Below are 16,678 nucleotides of genomic sequence, written 5' to 3'. Positions count from 1 at the left end.
ATTCCCATTCCCACCAATCATCCAAACACCCCCTATATATGTGCAAAAATCAATCTAATCGAGGAAGAAGAAGGGGGTTTGTATTATGCAGAGGAGGAACAGGTCGCTATAGATGTTGGTTATGTAGTTTTGTGGTCAACCCGCATTAGACACATGAAGAACAAAATAAAAACAGTAAATTCTGTGAGAATGCTCTGTGCCATACCCCCTTCCCATTCCCACCAATCATCCAAATACCCCCTATATATGTGCAAAAATCAATCTAATCGAGGAAGAAGAAGGGGGTTTGTATTATGCAGAGGAGGAACAGGTCGCTATAGATGCTGGTTATGTAGTTTTGTGGTCAACCCGCATTAGACACATGAAGAACAAAATAAAAACAGTAAATTCCGTGAGAATGCTCTGTGCTTTGATGTGCTCAATTTCTTCCCAAATCTTCTCATAATAAATTTGCATTTATTCAAATTTTTCTAAAATCTTTTCTCCTACTTCTATTATTTATATTTATTTTTAATCATTTCATTTTTTTTCCAATCAAATATAACATAAGATTGTTTAACTCGTTGTAACGAGTTTCGGGAAGAAGAGAGAGAGAGCTGTCAAGTCATCAATTTCTTTTAGTTCAATATAAGACTGGTTAAGGACTTATAAGGCTCGTAATATTATTAATATTTTTATATTTAAATATAAAAATATCAAAAAATTTATTCAAACATATAAATTAAATATCATTTTTTATTTGTAAATAAATTCTCATTTTACAAGTAACAATCACTCCTACCCGTATCTCTAATTTGGGACGGGTTTTTCGTTAGGAGGACCTTGGGGAAAAAGACAGGGGAGGACACAGGGCCTCGTAGCTGAACCTTTAGTGGGCTTACACAATAGAAACAAAACATTTTCATGTGGCCCAATAAAACCAAGCATCCAAAAAACTGTATAAAACGCTTTTTTCCGGTATAATTCCGTGGGGCGGAGAAAAGAAAAGAAAAGATGTTGAGCAGAAAACCCAGCAAGATCCAAGTAAAGCTCGAAGACAAAGAGGAAATCGAGGAAGCTCGTAAACGCGCCGCTGCTGCAGCTGCCACCACTACCACCGGAGCCTCCTCACTTCTCCACCACTTTGACCGATCATCCAAAGATCCCTCATCCAAAAACTCTCGCATTGGCTTGTCCTCCTAGCCACAGATTGCTAATCTCCTCTTTTTCCTCAAACTTTTACTCCTCAGGTAAGCACTTTTATCTGACAACTTACTATTGTTTTTACTACCAATTCAATTCATTAATTGTGTTGATTTTGTAACAAGTGAAATTTGAACCTGTGACGTAGAAATTAGAATTAAGATTGTTACTAATACTGATGTATGTTCATAATTCAAATTCTTTTTTGTTAATAGATGAGTCGAATAATTGGTAAATATATGGAGTGAGTCAAGCAGCTATACACGGCTCTAGCTTCGTTATGGGGACAATTCTCTGGTTGAGTTTTAGCTTGCCTTATCGAGGTCAAACTTGAGTTTTTTTTCAACTGTAATCTTTAAGTTGTGATGAGCATTTTTTCACGATATTTCAATATCTGAAATGCAGAATAACCAAATTATATAGTTATTAGTTTTGATGTTCAGGATGCAATATAAGTTTCAGGAATTCTTGGCATTGATTGATCTAATAAATACTTTTAACTTAAAAAAAATTGAAGCGAAAGATGTCAATAAAATAGGGAGAGGAGAGACAGGCACAGATAAGAGTCTTCTGATGACATTTGTTACTAGATCAAGTAGGAGACTCTTAGAGATGTAATAATTTTCGTAATCTTTGGAGATTTAATGCTAGACGTCCCAAGAGGATCCCTCACATAATTTGTGGTTACCTAATTGCACATCACTAGTGCGCGTCTCTCACAGGTCCCACTCTTTACAGTAAATCATTTTTCTCTTATCTCTGCAAACTTGGAGTCTTACGATAGTAAACACTATTTTTTTATATTGAATATTACTGTCTTCAGCACAGCTAATTAGATGGAAGAGAGGGGGATAGCAAAAAATTGTTATTATGTCATTTAATTGTCATATGTGGTACTTTAGTCCACTAGGCCATAGCAGATTTCCGCATTTCAGTGTGAACTTTATTTGACTTGCAAGTTGTTTCGCGAGGATGGATGCATGTACCTAACAGAGAACTTGTTCTGCCTTGCAGATTGTTTCACGAGAAAAGTTCAGTATGGCATCATTTGCAGTGTAAACATGGTTCGTGGTCACAGACATTTCTCATTCACTTGAGTTTGATGCAGAAAAACTATGTAACATGAAAGCTTATGCGACAAATAAACATCTGCTAGCAAGTGCACTTGAGCAAGTATGTACGGGAGTTGTTTTAGATGTGGTATAAGCAAGTCCGAAAGGACTTTATACTGATACATGGTTTTTGATCAATTGCTTTGTGTTTTTTTGTTTCTCATCCCTGTTGGTGGTTTCATATTTCCATTGTTTTGGTATTTGCAGAACTTAACAATTCCCTATAAACTGAAAGATAAAGACTGAAATATGTTGTAATATAAGAGAGTATTTAGAATTTATATTTCCATACAAATATACAGTCTAGGGCTTGTACTACAAGACCATCTGAAAATTCTATGACACCACTCATTTTTGTACCAATTCCTTGCGACACCAAAATGGTGTCATTTTCACACTAAAATCAGTCATTTTGTTTAAAAATTACTAAATCCAACAAGTTAACTCTAATCCATGTGATCATATCTTATAAGAAAACAAAACTTTTGGATATAAAATGTTATGCTTTTCTCTATTAAATAATTTATATCAATATTATTTAATGTACATGCATACAGACCCGCAACAATTGGCAACAGCTCACAATTTTTTATTTTTTTTTTCACAATTTCACACAGGCACGGTGGAAATTTTACACAGGCGCATAAAAATTAAAAATGGTGCCGGTCACGTACGTGGCACACTGCTGTAACTACTATGCAGTATCAACCCGCCATAATCTGCCACGAGTGCTCCCATTTCAATTTTTTAGAATTTTTCTTCCCGCGAAGTATCCGCGGTTTTCATAAAAATAAGTGATAGCCGGTTTCAAATCCTATATAAGATAATTAAATCCCCTTAAACTCTGTTTGCCGATTTAAACACCCAAATACGCCCTTACTCCATACGAATAAGCTCTCTTATACTGTAACAGCAAAGATCAATGGCGGATTCATCGCGAAGAAGAAATGGACCTGTTCATCGATCTCACTCTCCTTCTAGAGCCTTCTGCTCGTCTTCCCCGCCGCGCGTCAGTCTCTACGCCTCATCGAATACATCGTCGCCGTCGATCAGTTTCTCGATCGACCGTCCGAATTCTCCGAGCCGTTCGATCAGTGTAACGAGTCGTAACCAGATTCTGAAGAAACCGAGTTCTAATCAATTGAGGAACCAGAAGAGAACATGTATGTGTTCTCCGACGAATCATCCCGGCTCATTCAGGTGCAGTTTACACCGAAATATGTCTAATCAAACGGCGTCGTATCCGTCGAATAGATTGAATGCTCGGAGATCGGCGATGACGAACTCGCTGGTGCGAATCGGTACTGTTGAAGGAGATTTGATGAAACGAGCTTTATCGGCGTTGATTCGACCTTCGTCTCATCACCAGAAGCGACGAGGCTCGTTCGAGTCGAGGCCGAGTCGGCTCTCAATTATGTCGAAAGCAGAAGATTAAACGAATTGCAATTTTTTTCATTTTTTTGAAACAACTGTAAATTTGTTTTAGTATGTGAGATTTGGGCCATGTTGATGACGCCAAATAACGATCATTACTTAATCGGAATGGTAGAGTAACTTATTTTATTTTACTGACGAAAAGCGGAATAGTTCAATAAAATAATGAAATACAGTCGTGAGTTTTGCTCCGGAATTATAAATTATAACCTGATTGAAATGAAAAATGAGCAAAACTATATTTGTTTTATCTTCGGATTGTTTAACACTTGGAATATTTAAATTATTTAATTTAAAAAATATTAGAATCATACCAGAATCTAAAAATTATATCTCGAATATTCCAATCTAAATAGCAATATCTTAATCTAAAAATATCACAATTATATCTACATATCTTATATAACACACTTTTATAATCTGTTTTTCAAATTTTTAAAACCATATAAGAGTAGTTATTTAATAACATTAGTTACTAGAATTTAGTTAAAACTGAGTTAATTTTAATACCTACAAAATAGTAATGTTAATTAAAATACCAGAAAAGGACAAATGTTTTAAACGACTCATCACAAAATGAAAAATAGACTGGACAAACTAGTCCAATCTTCATAGTAGTTTCAAAAACATCTATATTTTGGAAATAGTAGCACTAATTTTAAATATATTAGTACCAAATTCAAAAAAGTATATACTTTTCCTACATTTGTTCTTAGTGGGTGCAAATATTATAAAAATGTTTCTTGAAATGTTATGGGAAGTGAACAAATCTGAAATCATATACATAGGGTTTGTCCCCTCAAACTGAGTTGATCATAACCCAAAGACAATACTCCCAAATATTTTCAAATATACATGTCAATCAAAGACAATACTCCCAAGTATTTTCAAATATACATGTCAATCAAATTGTGCCCCTGACAGGTTTTGTATTCGGTATTTGATATCTATTCAGGAGAGTTAGAGAAATTGTGCCCCTAACCGATCTTGTATTTGAAATATATTCAGGAGAGTTGGAGAGCGAGATTAACTATCCAACTCTCCTCAAGTTCTATTACTAATACAATATATATCATTCGTCAAAAAAAAATTACAATATATATCGTATGCGGTTCATTAATGTCTAAATGCCAAAAGTTCTCGATTTCTGGCTTGGTGGATTTCTGACTTGGTGGAAACATGGTGGGGAAAGCCTAAAAACATGAGGGCAACAGATTCAAGCAAGAAAACATTCACAAGAGACTGAATAAGATGGTCAACATAGGAAATTTAAACTAATTCAGTATGTTTTCAACATTAAAATAATGACAAGAATTTTAGTTCCAAAAACGGACACATAGCAACATAGTACACACAGGAAATTTAGAAATTCCTAACAATGGTTCCCGATTCCAACCTTCACCAAGCCGCTCATGCAGTGTATTTGTTCTTAGCATTTTTGTCATGCTTCTTTGCATCTTCCTACAATAACACCCGACATTTGCTATCATACCATATTTTAAGGATACTAGAAAAAATAACTTGTTTACTAGAAGACAACATTTTTACTTTCTGGGAAAATATTTTCCATCAATTAACTTTTGTGATTTTTTTATGAAATTGGTGAAAAATGAACAATTTGAAAATCCTCTTTCGAAAAAAGGAAGTAATTTTCTAGTGAATCATATCATTTTTTCAAAAGAATTTTCCATTTGTAAAAAACATTTTATTTTCCAGAAAACAGAGGACAGAATTTCTGGTTTTCCTACGTTTGTTCGACTTTATGGAAAACATTTTCAGAAGGTAAACAAACGCTAAAACAGAGATTTTTTTTTTTAAGAGTACTTGGGTACATACATGAAATATGAACCCTATCTGTTCATTGTAGTCCAGGAACTCCTTCCACTGTTTCCCAATGCTTAACTGCAAAAAGAAAAAAGAAAAAAAAAAGAGGTGATAAGATATTCATACAAGGTTCAAATAGTAAATCAACTTACAGAAGTTTGTAAATCAGAATGTTAGATATTACTGAAGAAGGAAGTACATTTAATTACAGCCTTCATAATAATAAATAATCTTGACCATTGCAAAGCTGAGCACAGGCTATGTAAAACACTTTGAGCTTGATATAATTTTTTGGTAGGGCTGAAGGTTTCATACATATTATAGTATTTGATAAATGGGTTTATGTAAAAGTGGCCACCGTTTTCATATAAAACTCAACTAGCTACTCGGTCTCCACAGGTATGTATATATGTTTGTCATGTCTATATATATGCTTGTCGTATGCAAGTACATTCATGGCATACTTATATGTAATGTTTTTTACATTCGCTTAATTGTAATTATGAATTATATTATTTTCTGATTTAACTTGGAAACACTTCATCTCCTAACTTGCAAACAGTGAACACTTCGATGTAAAACCCTCTGATAAACTGATTTTCACTAGGGTAATCAATCATTTGTTATCCCCAAAAAGGTAATTCAACACAGACTTCACATGCCTATGTCCAGTGTCTATACAGACTTCACAATCCTGTGTCCAGTGTTTATATAGTTATTTACAGTATCTTGATTAAAGCCAAGCAACAAAGGCATTTCCACCACTTGCATTAGTTTACAAAGAAACTATTAAAAAACGTAAAAAGAAACTAAAATATGGAGATAAAACAGCAGAAGGAATACTAGTGTCTATCCTCATGAATGTGAAATAAAGACCTCACAATTCTCTCTTCCCTCTCATGACAAATATATATAGAAATTAAAGGAATCAACAAAATCTGACCAGTAACAATTATAACAAAATCTGACCAGTAACAATTATAGCTAAACAACCTTCATACTTCCTGGATATGAACCTAAGCACCTTTAGTTAAGAATCTAAGTCTGGCCGAGAAGAGTTTTACGAAAAAATCAAGTAAATACCTGAGCTGCTTCATTTGCAGCATTCTTGGTCCATAGAGATATTTTTTCCTGCCTGGCTCTGACATTAACTACTGCTCCACAAATTTCATCTCCATGATCAAATTGCTCCCCGATCATTGCAAGCAGCTATTATGAACGAACGTAAGAAATTAAAATCACAGCATAAGATGGGACCAATTCTTTGTGCTACACTTACCGAGTACATCCAAGCATTGTCAGATTTTCCCTTCTGAAAGGTGGCAGTCCAGTTTCCTCCATTAGCACAAATAGGGTCCTCCCACTTTGGCTCAATGTGATTCTTAAAACAGTACAGATCTGCCCGAGGGGTCAACTTGCTTGGATGGTGTATGTTGTTGTAGAGGCTTCAAAGAAAGTAATAGGTACGCAAAGTAAGATACAAAAGTGAAAAAAGGGGTCATATGTTATAAGAAAATGGCATCAATTGAATGCAAATGATTTTTGACTGAATCACCCCAACATTCTCTTTGAACTCTTTAGCTACTTTCGCACCAAATATACTAGCTAATGTTCCATTCGAGACAAGTGAAAACATATTCGAACAACCTTAATCTATGAACAGTATACCATAATCCAATAATTAAATAACCAGAATGCTAACAAATGGCCTCTTAGATTTATTGATTCCATGTGCAATTGCCAACAATGTGATTAACACTTTTTACTGTCAGCACTAGTCAGATAGTAGTTCTTGGATTGACATTTTCCATTAAATGTGCGACTTCCACACCATCTAAAATATGATTGAGCATCTTCAAGCAACCCAATTTTATAATTAAGGATCCTGTATTTTTTTTTTCCACAACAACTTGGTGGGATTGAAATGCCCAAGTATGATGCAAATTCATGGATAATGTGTGGTTATATAGTCACTATCACCTAAATTAAATTAACATACTTTACAATCGATTTGAATTCGTCCTATCATAAATTCAGGAGAGTTGTTCTTGTTTTCAGCTTGGGTCATTTCACAATATATAAGGGGACATTTTTAAAGGGGAAACTGGAAAGGCCAACTAAAGTGACGCCTGTGAATAAGCCATTCAGTGATTACAGTAGTTTGATAGATACTTCGAGTGGAGATGGTCTCAAGACCATTTTCAGTTTAAAATAGAGAACAGAAATTTTTTTTAAAAAAAAACCAAAGATCTGTTCGCATATGCTTCGTTTTCATAATAGTAAGATCTGTTGTCAAGACAAACCCTGAATCCAACTTAGATTCTTCTTACTGTTCCCACAAAGCTAGCTGCTGTATACAAGCAGCAGCTACCTTAAAAAATTTCAGATTTATCTGTTTGTTGATGTAATCTGAACTAGTGTCCTACACTGTAAATATATAACAAGCTCGAGTATCACATCAATTTTTGTTCAATATTAAGCTTGTTTTTCTTAGCTCCTTTTTGTCCCAAAATTATCATAGAGTTTTCTATAATTGAGTAGAAAATATTCTGAAGCTTAATAGTGACAAATAGTGACTCAAAGGCATTGCTCCATCTATTCAAGAATTTAGAAGTTCAAAAAATTAGTTTTGATTAAGTAGTATAACCTCCAGGGCCCAGGCAGTAATCACTTGGTAGGCGGTACTTCTAATCCAACGCCATAGTTCTTAACATGTTTTTTTTAACACAAGCAACCAAACAGAAAATTTGAATGCAGACACTGCTATCTAATCCGAACAAGCTAAACCTTACTCAGCATTCACATAATTTTAACCTAATTCTCATATCAATTCAATCTCAATTTTAAAACAAACTACTCATTAGTCATAACCAAACTTCTCATTACATCCAACCAAACTCACTCAAATTCCACAGTTCAACCTAAAACACATAATATATCCACTTTAAACTCCAACATTAATAAGCCTTGAACTCAAAATTATCATCAACATGCCACAACTAGCAGTTTTTTATGTTAACCGATAAAAGATATTATAACACAGATATCACTAATTCATCAATTTGAGATATTTTACCTCCGGAGTGCTATTCAAATTTTTATACCAGAACCTATAAATATAAGATATTAAGGCATCAAGAATACTAATTTATCAGTATAACTACAGAAGACTATCAAAGCTCTTATAACACCACAAATTCATTAAGACTATTAACTAACTAGAATTACTGATTAATCAAAATTCTATCAAAGAAGCTAAAACATCGAGAAAACAAATTTATCAAGAATATTCATTTATCGAGAATCGAGATACCTCCAAAACACTTCAACATCAGAGAAAGTGTAAATCGGGCGCATAGAGCTTCCCCAAGCAGCTTGTCTCGACTTAGCCGATGGACTATCGAACCAAAACGTCCACGAATGTTCTAGCGGATGCATCACAGCTTCCACAGCCTTCGTCGACGACGAAACGTCGTCGTTCCCAGCGATCTCTCCTTCTTCGAGATCGTCTCGCTCGCTCTCATCGTTGCGTACCCTAGATTTTACGGCGTCGTTTTGTGATTGTTCGATTTCTAGTTTCTCCATCTCTTCGATCATTTTGGGGGTTGCGAACGAAGTGTGTATTTTTTGCGTATAATAAAACGGTTCAGAACACGGTGCAGGCCTGTTTTTGTGGCTGGGTCGAAAATATCATATGGGCTCAGGTCCAGGTATATACATCAAAAATTAGTAACCTCTGGCGGCTCAATAAAACTCTTGGACCTGGACCTGGCTAGTACATGTACATCTATCTATTTTATTTTATTTTTGAGAAAACAGTACATCTATCTATTAATATTAGCTTCCGATCATTGGATATATTTTAGCTATAGTAATTCGTTTTTAATTTAAATATAAATTAATTTTATTCGTTTTAATCTCCCAATTTTATAATTTTTGGGATCAAAAATTCTTGATTAGTTATAGGTTTTTGTTCTTTAGTCTTTTTGGAGGGATCCTGACCATATTTTACATCAACTGTATATAAGATATAATATAAATGATGAATTTATTCGAGTAATTCATTCATTCAAAATATTTAATATTTTTCTTATTTTCTTTCAATTATATATATAATCAATGCTCTTTTTTATCTATGAATTAAAAGTACAATATAAATTATATATGATGAATGAAGTGGTCCTTTACACACTAGAACTTCAATCTTCGACGAGCGGCCTTCACCACGAACTCTCGTGTATCAAATATAAAGAGAACGAATAGTATAATGCAAGGAAAGTATTCTTAGATAATGCAAGGAAAGTGTCCTCAAATAGTTAAAAGACACAATTATTCTTAGATAATTTCAAACGAACCAAAAGCGCTAAACACATGAAAATGCTTCAATCAAAGGCGACAATGCATCAAGTGATGCATGTTTTTAAAACCTATCGGTGAATATTTTTATTATATAAATGCTTTTAGTTTCGAGGTTATGGTAGGAATGTAGGATGAAGAAGGGAAAAACATCTCCTCTAACTTGTGACGTTGCACCTACAACCATAGTCAAACTTAAATGTCACACTAGTCTCATCTGGTGCCGGGTATTTTTCTGTGAAATGACAAGTAAAACTTACATTTTTGTAACCCAATTTTAGACTTTTTTCGGGGAAAAAAAAAAGGTAACTGAATTTAGAGTATAGATTTTAGAGTATGTCGGTATGTGAGTGAATATGTGATGCGTTGTTTGGAATTTGTACTAGATAAAAATTATTGAAACTTCAAGTTTTAGCAGAAATGTGGCTTATGATACATTATGCTAATATAAAATTTTGGGGAAAAAAAAGTTTTTTAAATTATGATGTTTTTCTAAAAAACATTGATTATTTTAACATAAGGTAAATTTCAAATATTACGATTTCTTACTCGTTTCGTTATCTCGAATTATCAGTACACTATATTACTTCTAACAAAACAATAATCGCATCAATATATAAGTATAGAAAATCGATTACTCGTATCATTTTAATTAGACGAAAGAAATTAATAATCAATTTACCCATACATGAATGTATTAAGAAATTAATACAAAGAGATATAGTATAACCGAAAAAGAATAATCATGAAGGAATTTTAAATGTAGATTTCAAACTGGATTTAATTTAATTAAATTATAAAACATATCATCATAGTAATGAGTACAAATTAGGTGGAACATGAGATACTTGCATCATTTGGATTTTCCAATAATCCAAACCATTCTATTTAAAATTCCGAATCAATTAATTGTTTATCCTCAGGCAAATAATGCATTTAAATTAGCAAACTTGTAATTCGAAAAGATGCACAAAATGAATGGAAAAAAGAGAAAGGAGTAAGGGCGAGAATCAGCTGTTGTGCCGTGTATGCGTTGTTCATCGTCTTCATCATTTAATTCTCAGCCCCTCCTCTGTCTCTTTTTTCTTTCTTTCTCATATCTATACATACATGTTTTGTATATAACGAAATATTCGCAAGTAATAGATGGGTTCGAGTAGTAGCCGTCTGGGTTCACGACAAAATCGGGCACCAAGAACACCCAAACGGAGCCTTCTTTCTGTTCTTGTTTGTGGCGGTGGAGGTGCTTCAACTTCTCGTTCAGCCTCTATTGAGGTAGCCCTTTTAATTTTTTTATTGTTTTATTAATAAAGTTTTGAACTTTATAATTTTATTGTGTTTTATCTCATTTTGACCAAGTTTTTGTGGTTAATTTGCAATTTTTTTATTAATTATGTTGACCCAAGTCAGATATGAGATCATTTTGGGTCTATCATGTTGTACTTGTCATGGATTGGTGGCAGATTTGTGAATTTTGTTAGCTTGATTCTGTTGTTAGTTTAGATATGTAAAAATTTCAAGATTTTGACTTTAATGATGTTTGATTGAATATATACATGTATATATTTATATTTGATGGGGTTTTCTAAATGAGCTGAATTTATGGTTACTGATTGATAAGAACATGAAAATAGTGCTTTGGATTATGAAATGATTATAAAAGGTCAGCTGGTGGTTGAGACTGGGAAGTTCTGATAGCTTGATAACTGCAAAGATGGTTACTTGACAATTCCAGAAACATTGTTATATCGTTATGTTTATATTGTTCCTTGATCATGAATATGATTATGGCGGTTTGTTTTTAGAGCACCAAAGGATGTAATATCATATGACATAACATTTTATTATCATTTAATCGAACCGGTAATTTTCGAAGAACATGCGCTTGTATCTAAATATATAAAAAATGGATTTTCTTTTTGGAGCCTTACTGATAAATTATGTTTTTCTTGCCGCTGAATATTTGAGTTGAATACTAATTTCGAAACCTGAGTTTTTAAAACTGTCTTCTATTGCCATAGGTCAATGACAATCCAGCCGATGCATTAATGACTCCTGCTCCAGGCCAGAGTTCGATTTCGGGAAAGTTTCAAAGGTCTAAAAAGGAAACTGTTGCTGATCATTCATTTAGCATCCCCCAAATTCCACAAGCATCATCGTTTGAAACTGACTTCAGAGCCACAGAGAATTCTCTTGTAGACGATGATTCATGCAGTGTGGAAACAGATAACCAGAAAGGCTTGTGTCGAAGTAAAGATGTAATATCTCCTCATCAGCTTGGTATTGATTATAGATTTAGAGATATAGCTAGTACTTCATACGAGGATCGGCCACCACCAGACCAAATTCCTGCAAGCGGTAGGGACAATTTGGATGCAGCCGGTAGTGTTGATAACATAATTGACAGAGACCTTCCTCAAAGTTGTTCAATTGTTGCACAAACATGCATTAGTGATTCATGTTCAGATGGCATGTCAACTGAAAACCATGCAAGTGAATTGACAACCATTCATGATTTTGATTCTAGCTCCATATCGGCTGTATCCGATTCTCCAATAAATTTTGACATGCAAAGCAATGATACTCACGATGCAACAGCTCTGGGTCTTGGATTTGTAGTGTCAGACAGGGAACATGGTCTAAGAGATGAAAGTTTACTTCATCTTGATGTTCTGAGTCTCTCCCCCAACACCCTATCTAATAGCAGTGCTGACAATGGTGATAATGAAGTAAGAAACAATAGTAGAAGACTATTTTGGGATGCATTTTCAAGACGTAGTTCAAGAAGGCGTAGTGATTCTCGAACCCTTGTGTTCACAAGTGAAGATTCTGACGATTTAGGATCACAGGATAGATGGCTTTTTGATTTTAACAGTGAATACTTGGATGATGGAGTTGGTGATGCTGGAAATGTAGAAAGTAGAAATCACAGCTTAAACGAGCATCGCTGGCACTCGAGCAACGAGGTACAATTGTTGACTTTTTATTCGGTTATTGCATAATAATTGGCGTTTTCCTGTTTTACATAATGGATTCCCCCCGCCCTCCCCCAAAAGATAAAGAATAAAGTAATGCTGGAAGTCCTTACATGGGATGGGAGCTTCAAGTCATTGTCTGTTTGCCATAGCATTAAAATTATGGTAGAAATTGATGCACATATTTGTAGAATTTATCTGGCTGTTATGGTTTGGTAACAAGGCGAAAAAGGTTTTGGTGAAATACTTCGATCAGATACCAATAATATTGATAATTCTTGAGAGTTTATGGCAGTAACATGACATTTATATGACCATTATGATACAGGAATTTAACATTGTGAAGATATTTATTGCTTATCCTTATATGGATGTTTTGATGGAATCTTCAGCTTATATTGTGTCAGATATGGGAAAGACTTCATAGTGGTCGCCGTTTTAAGTCGACAAGTCGAGGCAAGGCGTCCGAGGACCTTCAAATTGACTAGTCGACAAGTCGCCTGACTAGTCGTAAAAAGTCGATAAATAGTCGACATACATATATTTAGAGTAATTATTATATATAATATTAGTTGACACATATCAATTCCATAATTCAAATAAAACTAATAGATAATAAGTTCAAGTACCCAAAGTTATATAGTGGAAGCAACTAAAAAACACAATAATGCATCAAAGAGTCAAATTAACTAAACAAACACAATTATGCATCAATAGTCATTCATCTCATCATGATCTCCATCTCCATCTCGAATATTCTCCTCGGGGGGCAAACCATAATCATCTTCAACGTCCTCATCATCAAGAAGAATATTGTCATCATCCTCATCTTCTCCAACATCATCAGTACTGAAGTTTGTAGACCGAGTTAGCAGCTTAACTCTGGAGCTTTATTTTTTTTATCAAAATGATTCAAAACAACGTGTCACTGTAATGTTTTAACGATAGAACAAAATGAAAAAATAAATTTCAAGTAAAGTTTTAAAACAAAGAAAATAAAGAAATAAAATATAGAGAATAAACAAATGAATTTGAAGTAAAGTTTTAAAATAAAGAAAATAAAGAAATAAATAAGTACAAACTTTTTTGTTTTAAATGTAATGAGAAGAAGGGTATACGGATTAAACAAAAATCAATTTTTGAAATTTAGAAGTAAAAAACGTTTTTACAAAAAAATAAATTAAAAACGTATATATACACACAGGGCCAAAGCTGTGTGTATTTTCAAGACCCAACGTCCCAAAAGAGTTGAAAAAGAAAAAGAGTTGAATAAGAAAAGAGATGAAAAGAGAGATTAGATGAAGAAGATTGGAGAAGAAAAGGATAGAGAAGAAAACATACCAGAGATCGGAGAGCCGCCGTTGACGAGATCGGAGATGGAGATGACTGATGAGGTGAACCCAGTACGAGACGAAGGCGGTAGGCTATTAGGTTTTAATTATTAAGCAGCCCAGGTATGTTTTATTAAGTCGGGTCAAGTTATTTGTGGGTTGCGGGCTGGGTTCCGGGTCGGATCCAGATAAAACCCATGGACGCCAGATTCAAAAAGTCGCGGGTCGACTTTTGCTTCCTCACCGACTTGTCGACTAGTCGCCGACTAGTCGTCGACTAGTCGACGACTTGACAACCATGCGTTGGAGTGACCGTCGATCAAACATTTGTCCATCTGGTCGGCATCCTCATGGCACATGTTCATGTGAATCAATCTTACGGAGTGATGAGTCTGGTGCTCATGCAAGTATTTCACGTATTGTCATGCTTGCAGAAGCATTGTTTGAGGTATTTTTTTCAAACACCAGCTATTCTTCATTTAATATGTCCGTGTTACAAAGTTAAATTTTTGATTCTTATTTAATATTTGCATGTCTAATTGTCTGTACATCAGTTTTCTACGCACTCAGTGATTGGGTGCCCTTTATTTTTACATTCTATTAGTTTATTGCATGAAACTAATTTCTTTAGTCTTTTATGTTACTGTGGAGCTATTGGACAGAATTAAATACTTCCATAATCTAGGTGTGAGTTATTGCCATGCATGTCAACCGTCATGTTTTTCTTTACAGAATCGGAGGATTCGTTTAACTAGTTCTGTAGTTATATACAGTCACTAGCTAAATTGTTAACTAATAAATTCTCGGGTCATTGGGTGGGAATTGCAGGTACTGGATGAAATTCATAGGCAACCTCTGTCACTATCGCTGCCTATTGTCTCACTACCAGCATCGGAGTCGATTGTTGATTCTCTGCCTGTGAAGAATCACAGAAAGACACAGAAGACTGATGATGATGATGATGAGGAACAGTAAGTTCTAAACACAGTACTGCTTTATGTTCTAAAATTTTAATGTATCATAAATGAGTTTACACTTAGACCGTCAAGGACTAGGGGTAATTAGATTAAGTAGCATTCAGTTTTGGACTTCTTAGTCCTATAATGTTTTATGTTACTCTGGGAAGAGTGCAGACACAGAGAGAGTCTACTGCAAAAAACAAAGAGTTGACTTGTAATACTTAAGAAACCAACACTAAAAAATTCATGATGAGGCCTAGCGAGAGACAGAATAACATAACAAAACCTAGTGTTTTAAGGTGTGCTGTCATGCATCTAACTTTCTCTCATATTCTGTTTGTTTCTCTTGGTCTATAAACCTCCATGTTCCCCAATTAATAAAAAGGGCTATCACCTTCGGCCAGATCTTATAACCTTTTCACAATTCACAATTTGCCTTTAAAAACAAGAATTATGCAATCCACAAGATTCTCCTGCATGATAATGAATGCACGCTTATATATATAGGACCATTTGCAGACTGTTTATTGTGTATGTATAAGAAAAAAGGTGTTGATATATGTATACTGTGTTGACTCGCTTGAAATACAATGATAACTACTTGTGATATGAGTGCTAGATCCACTCAGACAGGCTACTGATAGATAAATTCCCTGTGGTAGAGCAAGCTAAGTATGTTATACCTCTATTATTGTCAGTAGTGTTACCAAAGATATAACTTCATGATCTGTAGGTGTTACATTTGCTTGGCTGAGTATGAAGATGGAGACAAAATACGAATTCTTCCTTGTCACCATGAGTACCACATGGTGTGTGTTGATAAATGGCTGAAAGAGATACACGGGTATATCCTTTATTCCCTTGTTGCCATTTTTTGTATATTTTCCTCTTTCTTTTAATTCTCCAGCTTTCCTCATTCAGTTTATTTATGGAGGCTTCCTTTATCCTTTTCTCTGCTGTTGTTTACAGGGTTTGCCCCCTGTGCCGAGGTGATGTTCGTGAAATAGAAACTTCTGCATCGAACATAGAAATTCCTTCTCTTTGAAGATAGTGTGATTGTTATACACAGCCAAAAACACATCTTTAATGGTATAGTGTTGTACACACCTAAAAACACACATGTAAATAAGTTGTAGATATTCTGTATAATGATTTACTTAACATCTTTACCGGTATGTACCTTTTGCATTCTATAAAAAGTCGCCAGTTTAGCGAAGTCAGTTACTTGTTACCTCGGCACCACTGTGTTCCATTTTCTTTCAGTCTCGGAACTTGTTTATCGTCACTTGAATCATGATATGATTTATTGTTCAATCAGAAAGGTAACAGAGCTAATAGCCCGATACGAATAATGGTTTTGCCACTGCATATTAACACATGACCTTGTAAATCTAGAAGAACAACATGATTGTGTCAAGTCTTGTTCAAAAGCCGATACTGTGCGTATCATATTTTGCAATATATGAGAATATTTCAGTTGATCTGCTTGTAGATGGCCTGCTTTT

General features: G+C 34.5%; 3 protein-coding genes and 1 long non-coding RNA gene across 7 annotated transcripts; 2 read left to right on the top strand and 2 right to left on the bottom strand.

Moving 5' to 3' along the window:
• The first annotated feature begins 939 nt into the window (after positions 1-939).
• LOC108225511 (uncharacterized) lies at positions 940-3,862 on the top strand. 2 transcript variants are annotated; one of them, XM_064080477.1, is made up of 3 exons: positions 940-1,229; positions 1,398-1,505; positions 2,197-3,862. In XM_064080477.1, the coding sequence occupies exon 3, from the start codon at positions 3,217-3,219 to the stop codon at positions 3,727-3,729; it is 513 nt and encodes a 170-aa protein (XP_063936547.1). In that variant the 5' UTR covers positions 940-1,229; positions 1,398-1,505; positions 2,197-3,216; the 3' UTR covers positions 3,730-3,862. The 2 variants fall into 2 exon arrangements, with proteins under 2 accessions (XP_063936547.1, XP_063936546.1); XM_064080476.1 differs by lacking the exon at positions 1,398-1,505 and having other exon boundaries at positions 943-1,229.
• Positions 3,863-4,943: 1,081 nt separating this feature from the next.
• Positions 4,944-9,230, bottom strand: LOC108227371 (eukaryotic translation initiation factor 4E-1). The gene is made up of 5 exons (XM_017402480.2): positions 8,866-9,230; positions 6,832-6,997; positions 6,636-6,761; positions 5,565-5,630; positions 4,944-5,189 (listed from the first exon to the last, which is right to left on the bottom strand). The coding sequence occupies exons 1-5, from the start codon at positions 9,147-9,149 to the stop codon at positions 5,139-5,141; spliced, it is 693 nt and encodes a 230-aa protein (XP_017257969.1). The 5' UTR covers positions 9,150-9,230; the 3' UTR covers positions 4,944-5,138.
• Positions 9,231-10,809: 1,579 nt separating this feature from the next.
• Positions 10,810-16,389, top strand: LOC108227369 (uncharacterized). 3 transcript variants are annotated; one of them, XM_064078960.1, is made up of 7 exons: positions 10,812-11,183; positions 11,930-12,874; positions 13,276-13,321; positions 14,520-14,662; positions 15,043-15,185; positions 15,907-16,017; positions 16,143-16,389. In XM_064078960.1, the coding sequence occupies exons 1-7, from the start codon at positions 11,055-11,057 to the stop codon at positions 16,216-16,218; spliced, it is 1,593 nt and encodes a 530-aa protein (XP_063935030.1). In that variant the 5' UTR covers positions 10,812-11,054; the 3' UTR covers positions 16,219-16,389. The 3 variants fall into 3 exon arrangements, with proteins under 3 accessions (XP_017257968.1, XP_063935030.1, XP_063935031.1); XM_064078961.1 differs by having other exon boundaries at positions 10,816-11,183; positions 13,291-13,321; XM_017402479.2 differs by lacking the exons at positions 13,276-13,321; positions 14,520-14,662 and having other exon boundaries at positions 10,810-11,183.
• On the bottom strand, positions 13,470-14,598 carry LOC108227372 (uncharacterized). The gene is made up of 2 exons (XR_001807954.2): positions 14,225-14,598; positions 13,470-13,771 (listed from the first exon to the last, which is right to left on the bottom strand). It is a non-coding gene; the product is annotated as an uncharacterized LOC108227372 (long non-coding RNA).
• Positions 16,390-16,678: the final 289 nt, after the last annotated feature.

The sequence above is a fragment of the Daucus carota genome, chromosome 6 (genome assembly GCF_001625215.2).
Source record: "Daucus carota subsp. sativus chromosome 6, DH1 v3.0, whole genome shotgun sequence".
Classification (NCBI taxonomy): domain Eukaryota; kingdom Viridiplantae; phylum Streptophyta; class Magnoliopsida; order Apiales; family Apiaceae; genus Daucus; species Daucus carota.
This window is presented reverse-complemented; position numbering and strand designations above follow the sequence as displayed.

Coding starts and splice junctions, on each gene's coding strand:
- LOC108225511 (XM_064080477.1), top strand. CDS start 3,217: ATGGCGGATTCATCGCGAAGAAGAAATGGACCTGTTCATCGATCTCAC.
- LOC108227371 (XM_017402480.2), bottom strand. CDS start 9,149: ATGATCGAAGAGATGGAGAAACTAGAAATCGAACAATCACAAAACGAC. Junction 6,998..8,865: donor GATGTTGAAGTGTTTTGGAG/GTATCTCGATTC, acceptor CTTTCTTTGAAG/CCTCTACAACAACATACACC. Junction 5,190..5,564: donor AGATAGGGTTCATATTTCAT/GTATGTACCCAA, acceptor GTGTTATTGTAG/GAAGATGCAAAGAAGCATGA.
- LOC108227369 (XM_064078960.1), top strand. CDS start 11,055: ATGGGTTCGAGTAGTAGCCGTCTGGGTTCACGACAAAATCGGGCACCA. Junction 13,322..14,519: donor ACTTCATAGTGGTCGCCGTT/TTAAGTCGACAA, acceptor CAACCATGCGTT/GGAGTGACCGTCGATCAAAC. Junction 15,186..15,906: donor GATGATGATGATGAGGAACA/GTAAGTTCTAAA, acceptor CATGATCTGTAG/GTGTTACATTTGCTTGGCTG.